The 16596-nt window shown below is 42.6% G+C and overlaps 1 protein-coding gene across 2 annotated transcripts in view; it reads right to left on the bottom strand.

Annotated features, from left to right (window-relative positions):
* The window catches only part of CHEK1 (checkpoint kinase 1), a 31845-nt gene extending 21572 nt beyond the window's left edge, over nucleotides 1–10273 (bottom strand). Inside the window, exons 1-5 of one of the 2 annotated variants that reach the window (XM_077894071.1) lie at nucleotides 10168–10272; nucleotides 9352–9436; nucleotides 7085–7308; nucleotides 5808–5872; nucleotides 5645–5714 (exon numbers count right to left, since the gene is read on the bottom strand). In XM_077894071.1, coding sequence (XP_077750197.1) covers nucleotides 5645–5714; nucleotides 5808–5872; nucleotides 7085–7308; nucleotides 9352–9416 — 424 coding nt within the window. In that variant the 5' untranslated portion in view covers nucleotides 9417–9436; nucleotides 10168–10272. Of the gene's footprint in view, nucleotides 1–5644; nucleotides 5715–5807; nucleotides 5873–7084; nucleotides 7309–9351; nucleotides 9437–10167 lie in introns of both variants that reach the window. The other variant, XM_077894072.1, reaches the window with a different exon arrangement.
* Between the last annotated feature and the right edge of the window lie 6323 nt (nucleotides 10274–16596).

Below are 16596 nucleotides of genomic sequence, written 5' to 3'. Positions count from 1 at the left end.
GGGTGGCTCAGTGGTTGAGCATCTGCCTTCAGCTCAGGTTGTGATCCTGGAGTCCTGGGATCAAGTCCCACATCAGGCTCCCCCCCAGGGAGCCTGCTTCTCCCTCTGCCTGTGTCCTGTGTCTCTGCCTCTCTCTGTGTGTCTCTCATGAATGAATAAATAAAAAAAAAAAAAAAAAAAAAAAGAGTTGAATACTGAACCAACTGAGCCACACACGTGCCCTGAGACAAATGAGATTTTAAACCAAAGACTGTAACAAGAGATGAAGTGCATTATATCATAATAAAGGGGTCTATCCAACAAGAAGACCTAAAAACTGTAAATATTCATGCCCTCAATTTGAGAGCACTCAAATATATAAAACAGTAACAAACATAAAGGAACTCATTGAGAATTATAAAATAATAGTAAGGGACTCTAACACCCCACTTACAACAATGGACAGATCATCTAAGCAGAAAATCAACAAGGAGGGACGCCTGGGTGGCTAAGCAGTTGAGCATCTGCCTTCGGCTCAGGGTGTGATCCCGGGGTCTGCAATCAAGTCCCACATCAGGCTCCTTTCGGAGAGCTTGCTTCTCCCTCTGCCTGTGTCTCTGCCTCTCTCTCTTTCTGTATCTTTAATGAATAAATAAATAAAATCTTAAAAAAAAATAAAGAAAAGAAAATCAACAAGGAAACAATGGCTCTGAATGACACACTAGACCAGATGGACTTAACAGATATATTCTGAACATTTCATCCTAAAGCAGCAGAATACACATTCCTTTCAAGGGCATATGGGACATTCTCCAGAACAGACCACATACTGGGTCACAAATTAGGCCTCAACAAGTATACAAAGATTGAGATTATACCATGTATATTTTCTGACCACACATTATGAAACTTGAAGTCAACCACAGAAAAAATTTGGAAAGACCACAAATACTGGAGATTTAAAAACAGCCTATCCAAAGAATAAATGAGCCAACCAGGAGGTTAAGGAATAAAAAACACATGGAAACAATGAAATCACGAAAAAGCCTTTGGGATGCCAAAAAAGCAGTCATAAGAGGGAAGTATATAGCAATACAGGCCCACCTCAAGAAGCAAGAAAAATCTTAATCTAACCTTACACCTAAAGGAGCTACAAAAAGAACAACAAATGAAGCCTAAAGCCAGAGAAGAAAGATACAGAAGAAGAAATTAAAAAGACCAGAAATAAATGAAACAGAAAATGCCCAGCAGAATAATAAAACCAGGAGCTAATTCCTCAAAAGAATAAAATTAATAAACCCCCAGCTGGACTTATCAGAAAGAAAAGAGAAAGGACCCAAATAAAGAATGAGAATAAGAGAGGAGAGATTCCAACCAACATCACAGAAATATAAAAAATTATGAGAGTAGTATGAAAAGTTATATGCCAACAAATTGGGAAGTCTGAAGAAATGGATAAATTCCTAGAAACATATAAACTACCAAACCTAAACAGGAAGAAATAGAAAACTTGAAAAGACCAATAACCAGCAAAGAAATTTAATTTATAATAAAAAATCTCCCAATAAACAAAAGTCCAGGGCCAGATGGCTTCCCAGGGAAATTCTACCAAACACTTAAAGCAGAGTTAATACCTATTCTCAAACTGTTCCAAAAAATAGAAGTATAAGGAAAACTTCCAAACGCATTCTACAAGGTTGGCATTACTTTCATTCCAAAAACAAAGACCCCATGGGCAGCCAGGGTGGCTCAGTGGTTTAGAGCCGCCTTTGGCCCAGGATGTGATCCTGGAGACCTGGGATTGAGTCCACATCAGGTTTCCTGCATGGAGCCTGCTTCTCCCTCTGCCTGTGTCTCTGTCTCTCTGTCCCTCATTCATTCATTCATTCATAAATAAATAACCCACTAAAAAAAGAGAACTACAGGTCAATATCCCTAACAAACATGGATGCAAAAATTCTCAACAAGATATAGCAAATTGAATCCAACAATACATTAAGAGTCATTCACGACAATCAAGTGGGATTTATTCCTCGTTTACAAGGCTGATTCAATATTCACAAATAAATCAACGTGATACATCACACTAATAAAAGAAAGGATAAGAATCTTATGATCCTCTCAATAGCTGTGGAAAAGCATTTGACAAGGTACAGAATTCATTCTTTTTTTTTTTTTTTAAGATTTTATTTATTCATGAGACACAGAGAGAGAGGCAGAGACACAGGCAAAGGGAGGAGCAGGCTCCTGTGGGGAGTCCAATGCAGGACTCGATCCCAGGACCCTGGGATCACAAACTGACCCAAAAGCAAATGCTCAACTACTGAGCCACCCAGGCATCCCTACAGCATCCATTCTTGATAAAAACACTCAACAAAGTAGGGATAGAGGGAACATATAGAGCAACATCATAGAATCATATTTCTAAAACCCACAGTTGGTATTATACTCAGTGGAGAAAAACTGAGAGCTTCCCCTCTACAGTCAGGAACAAGATAAGGATGACCACTCTTACCAGTTATTTAACATAGTACTGGAAATCTTAGCCTCAGCAATCAGAAAAGAAATAAAAGGCATCCAAATTAGCAAGGAAGAAGACAAAGTTTCATTATTTGTACGTGACATGATACTCTATGTAGAAAACCCAAAAGACTCCACCAAAAAATTGCTAGAGCTAATAACACGAATTCAGTAAACTCACAGGATACAAAATCAATGTACAAAAATCTGTTGGATTTCTATACACCAATAATGAAACAGCAGAAAAATAAATCAAGGAATCAATTGCACCCAAAACCATAAGATATAGATACCTAGGATACCTATACCTAGGAATAGTACTAACCAAAGTGGTTAAACATCTGTACTCTGAAAACTATAGAATGCTTATAAAAGAAATTTAAAAGGACATGAAGAAATGGAAAAACATTCCACGCTCATGGATTGGAAGAACAAATACTCTTAAAATGTCTGTATTATCCAAAGCAATCTACACATTTAATGCAATTCCTATCAAAATAACACCAGGATTTTTCACACAGCTAAAATAAACAATCCTAAAATTTTTATGGAACCACAAAAGATCTAATAGCCAAAGCAATCCTGAAAAAGAAAAGTAAAGCTAGAGCATCATAATTCCGGACTTTAAACTGTATTACAAAGCTGTAATCATATAAACGGTATGATACTGGCACAAAAACAGATACATAGATCGATGAAACAGAATAGAAAGCTTAGAAACAGAATAGAAAGCTCACAACCATCTGATCAACTAATCTTCAGTAAATAGGAAAGAACATCCAATGGAAAAAGAACAGTCTCTTCAACAAACAATGCTGGGAAAACTGGACGGCAACATGCGAAAGAATGAAACTAGGGGTCTCTGGATGGCAGTCAGTTGAATATTTGACTCTTGGTTTTGGCTCAGATCATGAAATCAAGCCCTGTGTCAGTCTCTGCACTCAGATACTTGAGTATCTCTCTCCCTCTGTCCCTGCCCACTGCACACACTCTCTCTCTTCCAAATAAACCTTTAAAAAAAAAAGAGAGAGAGAATGAAACTGGACCACTATACACAAAAATAAAGTAGATAAAATACCTAAATGTGAGATAGGAAACCATCAAAATCCTAGAGGGGATTATAGGCAGCAACCCTTTTGACATGAGCAGTAGCAACTTCTTACTAGACGTGTGTCTGGAGGCAAGGGAAACAAAAGCAAAAATGAACTACTGGGATTTCATCAAGATAAAAAGCTTCTTCACAGCAAAGCAAACAATCAACAAAACTAAACAGCAACCTACAGAATAGGAGAAGATGTCTGCAAATGACATACCTGATAAAGGGTTAGTATCCAAGATCTATAAAGAACTTATCAAACTCATCACCCAATAAACAAATAATCCAGTTAAGAAACAGGAAGAAGATATGGATAGCTTTTTTCCAAGGCAGACATACAGGTGGCTAACAAACACATGAAAAGATGCTCAATATCACTCATTATCAGGGAACTGCAAATCAAAACTACAATGAGATATCACCTCACACCTCACACCTGTCAACAACACAAGAAATAACAGATGTTGGTGAAGATCCAGAGAAAGGGGAACCCTCTTGTGCACTATTGATGGAAATGCAAACTGGTTGCAGCCACTCTGAAAAACAATATGGAGAGGTTCCTCAAAAAGTTAAAAATAGGACCGCCCCAGGGCACCTTGGTGGTGCAGTTGACTAAACCTCAATTCTTGATTTCCACTTGGGTCTTGATCTCAGGATGTTGAGATCAAGCCCAAGTTAGGCTCCACACTCAGCGAGAAGTTGGCTTGTCCCTCTGCCACCCCATGTGCACACTCTCTCTCAAATAAATAAATAAATACATAAATACTCTGGGAAACAAAGGGCTGTGGAGGGGTAGGTGTGTGAGGGAATGAGGTAACTGGGTGATGGGCACTAAGGAGGGCACCTGAAGGAATGAGCACTAGGTTATACTATATGTTGGCAAATAGAATTTTTTTTTTTTTTAAGATTTTATTTATTTATTTATGAGAGACAGAGAGAGAGGCAAAGACACAGGCAGAGGGAGAAGCAGGCTCCACGCAGGGAGCCCGATGTAGGACTCGATCCCAGGATCACGCCCTGGGCCAAAGGCAGGCATTAAACCGCTGAGCCACCCAGGGATCCCTGGCAAATAGAATTTAAATTAAAAAAAAAAAGGTAAAAAATTTTCAATTAACTAATTAATTAATTAATTAAAATAAAATTACCCTATGACCCAGCAATTGCACTACTAGGTATTTACCCAAAGGATACAAAAATACCGATCTGAAAGGACAAATGCACCCTTTTGTTCATAGCAGCATTATCAACAATAGCCAAATTATGGAAAGACCCCAAATGTCCACTGACTGATATATGGATAAAGAAGATGTGGTGTGTGTGTGTAAAGACACACACACACACACACACACACACACACACACACACACTGGAATATTACTCAGCCATAAAAAATGAAATTTTGCCATTTCCAATGACACGGATAGAGATAGAGAGTATTATGCTAAGCAAAATAAGTCAAATAATATATGATTTCACTCATACATGGAATTTAAGAAATGAAATAGATGAACATGGGGGTGGGGAGAGAGGTGAACCATTAAAATAGACTAACTATATGGAACAAACTGAGGGCTGCTGGAGGGGAGGAGGGCAGGGGATGGGTTAAGGGTTATGGGTATTAAAAAGGGCACTAGGTATTATATATAAGTGATGAATCACTAAATTATATTAAAACTATTATTACACTATATGTCAACTAACTGGAATTTAAATAAAAATTTGAAACAAACAAAATAAAAAAAAAAAATAGAATAAGCCTAAGGTCCAGAGTATTCCAACAAAAACTTTCCTTTATTAATTCATTGAAGAGTTAAGACTATTTGTACAACTATTCGTGTAGTGAGTTACTCTCGCATCTAGGTTAGATTTCTCTATCTCATCCACAAATATTTATCAGGAAGGACTTGTAAACTCTAAATATACCGAGTCTCTCAAACTTCCTAGACTCTTCAGATTTTCTGCCCTAAAATTTCAATAATACGAAAACTTCAAATCTGCCTTGTATGGATTAAAATAATCTAGGCAGCAGTGACAAAATGTTAAACTTACCCCGGTCATCCAAAAGAAGATTTTCTGGCTTAATATCCCTATGAGTTATCCCAATACCATGCAGATAAACCTAAAAGAGAAACAGAGGGGAAAATACCAAATTTGGGTACTTGTTTCATTCATAATAATTTTAAGCAAAAGGAAAAGAGACAACTGTACCTACCACTCCTGCCATGAGTTGGTGAAAGAACCTCTGAGCATCTTGTTCAGGCATGCCTATGTCTGGCTCTGTAAGAATTAATTATGAAAGTTAGTTTGCCAGGTACAACAATAATCAGGCATCAACCACAGTCTCCTAAGGTTAGATTTTTGCGATGGTACTCTGGCAAGCAAAATCTTGTGGTAACAATTAAAAGACTCTGACTAACTAACTAACTCATACAATACTTAATAACTAACTCATACAATACTTAATAACTCATATTTCCCCATCTGTTATGTGGCAAAAATAAATTAACATCACAGGAAAGTTACAGAGAGAAACAACAAACTATTATCCAAATCAAGAATGGAAGGCATACCTTAAAATCTCTGCTTATCTTACACTAACCATGATTTGTTTAGCATCTTTCAAATTCTCCCCTAATTTCCTCTAAACACTATGGCAATATTTTCCCCACCACCAAAAATGTAATTGCCAAAGTGTATGCCTGGGCAAATATAAACTAATTTCACTAAATATTTAACAACAAAACGAAACTTCATATAATCGCTCGTACTACAAAGCCATGAATGACTGCAAAGTTCCTTCAGGAAATATAGTTTTATTAAGAAATGCTCTATTTTGAGTGATCTTTTTAATATTTTGATCTCCTCTTAACCTCTTATTTTCTTTTATACTGAACTCTCTTCTGAGATATGTACCAGAGATTCTAATAATATTTTTAAGTGATAAATTTTGATCCACATAATACATTTTTATGTACTTCTCGGTGTTTTGTAATATCAAGCCTTTAAATCTACATAAAATAATGAAGTAGCAAGTACAGAATTTACTAAATATAGGCAAAGAAATTCTAGAAAATTCTTAAGTTAATTTCATTTAAACATGAAGAAGATATATAACAACATGCTGTTACTTTGGCTGTCAGTGTATGTAATGATTTCATGTAACTGAAATGTCTACAAAGAATCACTGTATAGGTACATAATACATTGCACTCATGATACTTCAACCTATTAGTTTATCATTCTTAAACTTTACAAAACCACAATCCTAACCAAAATTACATACACAATTTGGGGGAAAAGTTTTCCTTGATGATTCCGTATATGTTTTAATGTGTTAATATAACCTGCAAAAACAAGAAAACTTACTCCAATTTCGCTGCTGCATAAGCAGTTCTGAATGGGCAATGACCAAATAGCAGACCCAATATGAAAAAAAAAATTAGAAACTTGTTTAATAGAACAGCTATCTTAAAAAGCTTATTTCCATACCTATTCTGTCAAAAAGTTCTCCTCCACTACAGTACTCCAGAAACAGATACTGGATATTGCCTTCTCTCCTGTGACCATAGAATTTCACTACATTCTCATGATTTAACATTTTATTGATACAGATCTCTTTCTTAATATTTTCTGGACAGTCTATGGCACGCTTCATGTCTACAATCTTGACTGCAACTGCTTCTTCAGTTCTTCTATTCACAGCAAGTTGAACCCTAAAAAAGAAAAGGAACACACCTGAATTCTGTTTCTTTGAAAACTTTAAAAGATTAAATATGACGTGTCCAACAGTTTTACCTTCATTACTTTCTCTACCCAACAGAAAATACGAAAATGGTTTCTGCCGTGTTCTCAACACATACTACTCTTTTCCGAAATGTGAAGCATGATGGCTAGCTAATGCTCTAAGGAAGTCATGATGATGCATCTCCAAAGGTTATTTGATAAATACTTGATAAAATACACTAAAATAGAGTAACAATAATTCCAGGCCACATCACATATACACATGCCCTATTCATTTAAAGATTTTTTTTTAATTTATTCATGAGAGACAGAGAGAGAGGCAGAGACACAGGCAGAGGGAGAAGCAGGTTCCCTGCAGGGATCCCTGCTCCCACCCAGGGATCCCTCTATTCATTTAATTTTAATAACACAGGCAGCACGGGTGGCTCAGCGGTTTAGCGGTTTAGCGCTACCTTCTGCCCAGGGTGTGATCCTGGAAACCCCGGATCAAGTCCCATGTCTGGCTCCCTGCAGGGAGTCTGCTTCTCCCTCTGCCTCTCATGAATAAATAAATAAAATCTTTTTAAAAAATTAAAAAGCAATAATTTTAATAACACTACTTAAGATTTCCTAACCTCATATTATGTATGTCTGTGATAACTGTTCTAAGGGGTGGGTATTATTGTCCTCTGAGAGCTGAGGAAATGGAGGCACAGATTATGAAGTTTGCCTAAGAACGCAAACCAGGGCAGCCTAGGTGGCTCAGCGGTTTAGCGCCGCCTTCAGCCCAGGGCCTGATCCTGGAGACCGGGGATCGAGTCCCACATCGGGCTCCCTGCATGGAGCCTGCTTCTCCCTCTGCCTGTGATTCTGCCTCTCTCTATGTGTGTCTTTCATGAATAAATAAAATATTTAAAAAAAGAACGCAAACCAATGTGTTAGTATGTGATGAGTGAAGATTTGCAACCAGGTGATCCGACTCCAGAATCATTTAACCCCTATGCTTAAACCCCAGGAAGGAATATGTGGGAGGAGAAATTGACTACACAGGTCTCTTTCAACTCTTTGTAGAGAAAAATATCTGGGGCAGCCTGGGTGGCAAAGCGGTTTAGCGCCGCCTTCAGCCCAGGGCGTGATCCTGGAGTCCCAGGATTGAGTTTCACGACAGGCTCCCTGCCTGCTTCTCCCTTTGCCTGTGTCTCTGCCTCTCTCTCTGTCTTTCATGAATAAATAAAATCTAAAAAGAAAAAAAAAAAGAAAAGAAAATGTTGTGTGTGTGTGTGTGTGTGTGTATATATATATGAGAAAAAAAATAACCCTTACAAAAGATTATGCACCCAAAAAATTCTTAGACCCCGAACGCAAACACCTGTTCTCTAAGATGCCACTGTATCAGAATCAACAACTGCAAAACAAACAAAGGGCTGCAGGACGGAAGGAGGATGGTGTGGACTGGGGGAGGATAGGGTGGTGCCTGGGGGTGCATGGGGGTGTGACTGGAGGGGATGGGGGGGATGACTGAGTACCAGGCACTGAGGAGTCCAGGCCAGATATTCACTGGGGGGGAGGATGGGGGTGACTGGAGGAGGATGGGGGATGATTAGGTACCAGGCACTGAGGAGTCCAGGCCAGATATTCACTGGGGGAGGATGGGAGTGACTGGAAGGATGGAGTGGCGACTGGGTGAGGATGGGGGAGGGGGGTGTGACTGGGTGAGGATGGGGTGTGTCTGGGGGAGATGGCGGGGTGACTGGGGGAATGGGGGTGTGACTGGGGGAGGATCGGGGTGTGACTGGGGGAAGATGGGGGTGACTGGGGTGATGGGGGTGACTGGGGGGAATGGGGGGTGGCTGGGGGGATGGGGCACTGAGGAGAGCCCATGATGGGATGAGCACTGGGTGTTATATACATGTTGGCAAGTTGAATTTAAGTAGAAAGCAATGTTTTTAAAGCACACAAAGGGAGTATGTACTCAAGAGAGCAGACAGAAAACTGAAGCGAGTGCGAGCGCAGGGTGGGAGCGCCGAACTCACTCTCCATAGGCGCCTTCTCCCAGGGTTTGCACCAAGTCCCAGTCCTCCACAAAGGGCACTGCCATGACTCCAGGCCGCAGCACGGCTGCAAAAGGCAGGAACCCAGAGAAGATGGGGGTGAGGGCCAGGCTCGGCCACCGCCGCCATCCCTCAGGGCTTGGCTCCCCCGCACACCCCGCCCCTATTTTCTCCAAGGCTTTAAACCGCGAGCAAGTGCCCGGGGTTCCGGCGTCCTGTGGTGTGAACCGCCATCCCCACGCCCACGCGGGACGAGGCGGGGAGCGCCTCCCGCAGGCCTGTGAGAAAAAGCGGCGGGGCGGGGGCGGGGGAGGGGGGGCCGGGGGCTGCGGGGCTGCCGGGCGGGGGGCAGCGGGGCGGGCGGGGCGGGCGGGGCGGGGGTTGCCGGCCGGCGCAGGCCAGCGCGAGGGACCCCCGGCGCCGCAGCCCCTCCTCCCCGGCGCCCGCTCCAATTCCCACCCCCGCGCCGACCCGGAGGCCGGGAGGAGCCTGGGGCGGGGCCAAACTGCCCCCAGAAGCGGAAGGCAGGGCCGGCGGGCCCCGGAGCCGCCCGCGCCCGCGCGTCGGGGTTCGGGGTCCGCAGCCCGCAGCCCGCAGCCCCCGGAGGGCGGCCTCCGTCACCCCCCACCCGGCCCCCGGCCCCTCGCCCTCCGCCCGCCGAAGCCGCCCCTCGGGCCAGGCTCCCCGATCCCCTGCGCTCGGCACTGAGAACTGCCTCTCGCCATGCCCCTCTCCGCTAACGGGGACCCCGAGCCCCTTCTCCAACCCCTTCCCACCCTACCGGCCGCCCCTCCTCACCAGGCCGTCCTTTGCCCGCCACCACAGGAATCCAAATGCAGCGCTTTTCCCGCCAAAACCCTGCCGGCGTCACGCTGTCGCAAACGCGCGCAGCCTTGCCGTAAAGCAGGAGAGCGCGAGTCCCGGCGTGCGGCTGCTCCTCAGCGCGGCGGCGGCGGGCGGCGGGAGGCTGAGCCCGAGCCCGAGCCCGAGCCCGGGCGGGCCGGGCCCGGGGTGCTTTGGAGTCGAGGGGAGGTGCGGGCTGGAGAGGTTTAGGAGCTGCGGGGCGCAAAGGCGCGCAGGTTTCGGTGCTTCACCCGACGCCGGGCCGCCCTTGCGCCTCCGACGCGGGCACACGCTTGGCGGGCGCGGGGTCCTCAGGTCCCCCCCCCGCCCTCCGGCCCGCCCCCCCCTCGCCCTCCGGCCCGGCCCTCTGAGCCCCCTGCCCACGGATGCGGGGTCCTCGGGGCCCCTCCTCACCGCTCTGGACCCGCGCCCCGCCCCCCCCCGCCGGGCCCTCTGAGCCCGTTGCCCAGCGACCTGGCTGCATCCAGCAGGTTGTACTCAGAATCGCCTGCTCGGAGACTAAAAGGCGTAGGGACCGTAGGGACCGCTCAGAGTAGAGCCAAGAAGCTAGGAACAGCTGTTGTGAACCGAACCTGGTGAAGAATGAAAACTTTATGACGGGAGTGAGAAGCACCTAAAGAAGACTGGCGGCGCTGCAGGGCGGGTGGACGGCCTCCAGCTCTCGTAGTGTGAGGGCATGTCAGGATAACCAGTTTTGCCTCGTCTCCAGGCACCAAATCCATACCTTGGCCCAAACTTTATCAGGGAACAGCATCTCCATAGCCTAGTTCCACCTGCTTTCTAATTCTTACTGTATGAGAAACAGACATTCTTAGACCCCGAATGCAAAAAGACTGTTTTGCCTTATTTTAGGATGCAGCTTTTAAACGCAGAGTAACCAGCTTAAACGGGAAAGGAGATTCTGGGGAAAGAGACTTGCTTGAGAACGAAATAAAGTGGGAAAACTATAGGTATTCCCCTGACAATAAACTAGACAGGGAAATCAAGGTGCAGGTGAGATCATCTCCATTAAATTCTCCAGTTCTTAAAATTGGGCCACATACCTGGAGTATAAAGCTCTTGATTGTGATACTAGTAATAGAGTAAATGAGTGTACAACATGCTATCAAAAAAGCACACATTTGTTTTAAAGCAAAGTCAGGAACAAAGAAAGGCGAGACCATTTCAAAGTTCTTACTGGAGAAGTTTTTAACCGGGACATCAACACTTTAGGCTTCATATAATAGTTAAATTTTCCAAGGTCATTTACTCCGTTTTCTCTCATTTTCACACTGTGCTGCAAAGACTGAAGAAAGGAAGAGGAGGTCCTGCCCAGCTCCTGTGTCTAGGTGGAATTAAGGTAGGTTAGCCTGAAAGAGTATGGTATGCAGATTTCAGGCAGAACAGCAGATAAAGACAGTGTGTGAGAGAATCCGTACACACAATAGCCTCTCTTCCCTTCTCAAACCTTACTAGAATAGTAAATATTAAAATTATGATTTAATAATAAAAACAGTAAATTTGTAAAAGGCAATAACTCACAAGAATGCACTATGAAAAAATTTTCAGAAATTGGGAAGTTGGGGATCCCTGGGTGGCTCAGCAGCTTAATGCCTGCCTTTGGCCCAGGGCATGATCCTGGAGTCCCGGGATCAAGTCTCACATCAGGCTCCCTGTGTGGAGCCTGCTTCTCCTGCCTGTGTCTCTTTCTGTGTCTCTCATGAATGAATAAATAAAATCTTAAAAAAAAAATTTGGGAAGTTTTCAGATGAATGATAACTTAAAGATGAATCTTAAAGCTAGCAATAGGAAAGAAAAGGAATTTCTATCACAAACCTCCCAAAAGGGCTCAAGTTGGACCCATGACACCAGGTAACTGAATGTGGAGGTGAAGGTGGAGCTAAAAAGGATAGGTTGAAAGACTGGGATGCCTGGGTGGCTCAGCAGTTGAGCATCTGCCTTTGGCTTAGGGTGTGATCCCAGGATCAGGGATTGAGTCCCACATCAGGCTCCCTGCATGGAGCCTGCTTCTCCCTCTGCCTATGTCTCTGCCTCTGTGTGTGTCTCTCTCATAAATAAATAAACCTTAAAAAAAAAAAAGAAAAAAGAGACTGTAAGAAGCCTAAAGAACCCTGGCCCCTCCCCCTCTGTGTACCCCACTGAACTGCTCCTCCTCAAAGTTGGTACAAGACTTGAGAGGGTAAACCCTATCCTAACTGGAGAGCACCAGGCAGGGTTAAAAGCCTTGGTTACCTTACTGAAAAAGTTATTAAGTTTATGTACTGAAGGTTGAACCTCAAAGCCTTCTTACCCCACCTTACTGGCAGAAATCTGCCAGCTGGATGGATATACACGCCTTCTTGAGGGAATCTTACCTATATTAAAGATCTAAAAATACCAGTATCAAGGATTTCCTATGTAAACAATTAGATAACAGAACTATGTTCCTATGTAACAATATGATAATTCAGCCAGATAAAGGAGAGAAGCCCATGTTGAGTAAGCCCCACCCCAAGAAGACTTTCCAATCTGCTTTTTAGGACCCCACTCTTAAGAGCAGATAACCAAGAATTTGAAAACGTCTTTAATATGAAAGATATTAAAGCAAAAATTTTTTGAATTTTTTAAAAGATTTTACTTATTCATGAGAGACACAGAGAGGCAGAGATCTGGGCAGAGGAAGAAGCAGGCTCCATGCAGGGGGCCCAACGTGGGACTTGATCCCAGGACTCCAGGATCATGCCCTGAGCCAAAGGCAGACACTTAACCACTGAACCACCCAGGTGTCCCAGAAATATTTTTTTTAAAGAGCTTTTGGACATAAACAAATGACAGCAGAGGAGCATCTGAGTGGCTCAGTGGTTGGAGTGTCTGCCTTTGGCTCAGGGTGTAATCCCAGGGCCCTGGGATTAAGTCCTGCATCAGGCTTCCCACAAGAAGCCTGCTTCTCCTGCTGCCTGTATATCTGCCTCTCTCTGTCTCTCATGAATAAATAAATAAAATCTTTTTAAAAAATGATAGGAAAAAATTGGTTAGAAAAAAAAGTTTAGGAAATCTCTCCCAGAAGGAAGAATAAAGGTGAAAAACAGAAGAATAAATATAAGACTATCAGGAGACTAACCCATTAAGTCCAAAATCCAAGTAACTTAATTTTCAGAAAGAGAAACGAGTTGTGGGAATATACAAATAAGTAAAAAAATGTCCCAGAACTGAAGAACTTGATATTCCATACTTACAAGTTTAAAGTACTCAACAATGGATGACCCATTCCCAAGTGCATCACTGGGAAATTTTCAAAACATTACATAGAAAGTATCTTAATATGTCTGGGATGGGAGTTAGAGGAATGGACACATAGGAAAAAAAAGAATAGCACTACACTTCTGAACATTTAGAAGACGCGTGAGTGGCTCAGCAGTTGAGTGTCTGCCTTTGGCCCAGGGCATGATCCTGAAGTCCCAGATTGAGTCCCACATTGGGCTCCCTGCATGGAGCTGCTTCTCTCTCTGCCTCTGTCTCTGCCTCTGTCTCGCTCTCTCTCCCATGAATAAATGAAATCTTTAAAAAAAAAAAAAAGAAGAAGAAGAAGACAGAAAACCATGGGCCAATACCTTCAAAATAATTCTAAGGAAAAGTTATCCCCAACTTGAAACTCTGTCCATAGCTAACCTAACAACTGAGTGTGACAAGACATACAAGATCTCAAGAGCTTTATCTCCCACATGTTTTTCTCAGGAAGTTAGGTAGAGGTGATGAATCCAGAAGGAAGTTAGGAGATTAACACAACATGACAGTTGAAACCCAACAAGTTGGGTAGCAAATCTAGAATGTAAACCAATCCAAACTGGAACATAGCAAAACAGAAGACCTCTCTAAGAATGAATACTTAACAAGTCTGAACGTATTGAAAGAATGCTGGGACAAATGAAGGAGTCTGGGGAAAAATAAGCATCAAGTACAAAATACCAAAATACAAAATAGGGAAAAAAAACCCTCCCCAAAAGTTATGCCAGGGGGAAAAAAAAAGGAACCTAGCTCTAGAAAACCATAAGGTAAAAACACTAGTGAGCTGATCTAAATAATTATAGATCTAATTTGTGGGACCCAGGAAATTTAACAAAAATCCCCTACCCCTGGACAAGCAGAGCAGGACTAACTCCATTTTGTGCTACACCCGCCACCTCCTGTATCACCCCCACAGGACCTGCTTATTGCTTAAGGTGCTGCCCCACCCTAGTCAAGCCGCTGGGCACACCCTAATCGGAAATCGGCTCATAACAATGTAACCCTGCTTTGTGCCCGCCAAAACTGCAGCCAAAACTGCACGCCAATTCTGACCAAAGTAATAGGCCGGCTCAAATGGATACTATAGGGTAAGGTGTAATTCAATTGGCCACCTGCATGTGGACCGACATGACTGCGCAACTTTCTGCATATCCCATTGGCCACTGGCCCCTATAAAGCTGCTACGCCTCTTAGTCTCGGGGTCCAAGTCCCTGCTCCGCTGTGCCGGGTACACTTGGACCCAAGCTTGAGCTTGTAAATAAACGCTCGTGTGTTTGCATCGGCGTCGGCTCTTTTGTGGTTTCTCGAATTCGCAATCTTGGGCACAACATAATTAAATAAACATCTAAAATAAATATACATGGTATATGTGTGTTCATGGGAATAATAGACTAGTGAAAAAGCTACAACCTCAATTTCCATATCACCAAGTCACCAGATGATACCTAAAATTGAAAAGCCAATGCATAGCAAAATAAAGAAAGTTATTTAATAATCTGGAGTAAGTACTATGATAATCAGCAGAGTTGAGAGGCTATCTTGGGGGGGGGGGGGTGGAAAAGAGCGTTGTTGCTTTTTTAAAACTATTTTATTTTTCTCACACTAAGTGCACTAGAACAATAAAGTGAAAAGTAAATTTTGGGGCAGCCTGGGTGGCTCAGCAGTTTAGTGCTGCCTTCAGCCCAGGGCATGATCCTAGAGACCTGGGATCAAGTCCCATGTCAGGCTCCCTGCATGGAGCCTGCTTCTCCCTCAGCCCATGTCTCTGCCTCTCTCTCTGTGTGTGTGTGTGTGTGTGTGTGTGTGTGTGTGTGTGTGTCTCTCATGAAAAAAATAAAACCTTTTTAAAAAAAGTAAATGTTTTAAAAAGATAGTTTCATGTAGCCTAGAAGGTAACAAAATTAAAATCATACAACTAACACCTATAGTGATAAATTAAAGGATTAGCCCATATACGCTCCTGAGGGAGATTACTAATGATCTTTACCTGTATTGCTCATATTGGTTAAAAAAACAAACAAACAAACTCAGAATAACCTCTTCCACAAGGAGAAATTCTGTATACAAATCAAGTAATATATTTACATATAGTAAATGAAATCTTAGACCAAATTTAAATCTCACCCACAGGTCAAACACTTAGTATATAAATTGGTTTGGAAGGTTAAGTTTCCTGGGTATACAAGAATACCTGAGTATACTCTTTAGGGGCACCATTATGACCTGAGTATATACTCTCTAGGGGCACCATTATGACTTATCTAAAAGCCATGTAATTGCTCCAGTTTCTTAAAAAGGTAACATTAAACAGTTACCTTGTAGTTCTTTTTCTTAATGACTTAGGGTTTATGTACATCACTGATACATGTTTTGCGTTGTAAGGTACAAAATGTCCAGCTGTACTGAATATAAGGTTGTTTGTCCTGACATTGAATATTGATGGAACTACTGTGCTTTGAGTCAAAATTTTTTTAAGTTTCTCTTCCCCCCCCCCAAAAAAAAAAAAGAAAAAAAAGTTTCTCTTCCCCTTTACTGCAGTCAGGAAAGCACTGTCTCCAGGTACTTTCTAATAGCAATTACTCTCCTTTCTAATTTGCAGCTTATTTGGCAAGGGCTTCAAAACCAGATCATTGAATTTATTAGTGGTATATAACAACAACATGGGCCACATATTTAGCTGAGACTGAGAAAGAAGTTTAAATAATCACAAGAGCTTTAGTGATAGGCTAAAGGAAATGAGCAAAGGGACATTTAACTGCATCATGGGTAACGAAAAGCTGGATTTCAAACAGAAACGTATGATATTTCAGCTGATTCAAAAACACCTGACCACTAAATTCTATATATAATATTGGAGAAGTTTCATCCTCTCCAATGAGAACAACAGTTTCACTGTCTGCCTTGAGTCTTCAAAAGTTCAAGTGATTGAGTCTCACTTAATTTATTTTTGCTGAAAAACAAAACAAAACAAACAAAAAATCCAGCTAGTCCTAAAAACCACTGGTGAGATCAGGTCTGGGTAGCTTTCTGTCCCTCATAAAACCAAAGAGCCTGAAAGGACAAGAGATATTGAAAACAAAGACATGATGACAACACAGC

This window comes from Canis aureus, chromosome 3 (genome assembly GCF_053574225.1).
Source record: "Canis aureus isolate CA01 chromosome 3, VMU_Caureus_v.1.0, whole genome shotgun sequence".
Classification (NCBI taxonomy): domain Eukaryota; kingdom Metazoa; phylum Chordata; class Mammalia; order Carnivora; family Canidae; genus Canis; species Canis aureus.
Note: the sequence above shows the minus strand (reverse complement) of the source record. Positions and strands in the feature narration are given on the sequence as shown.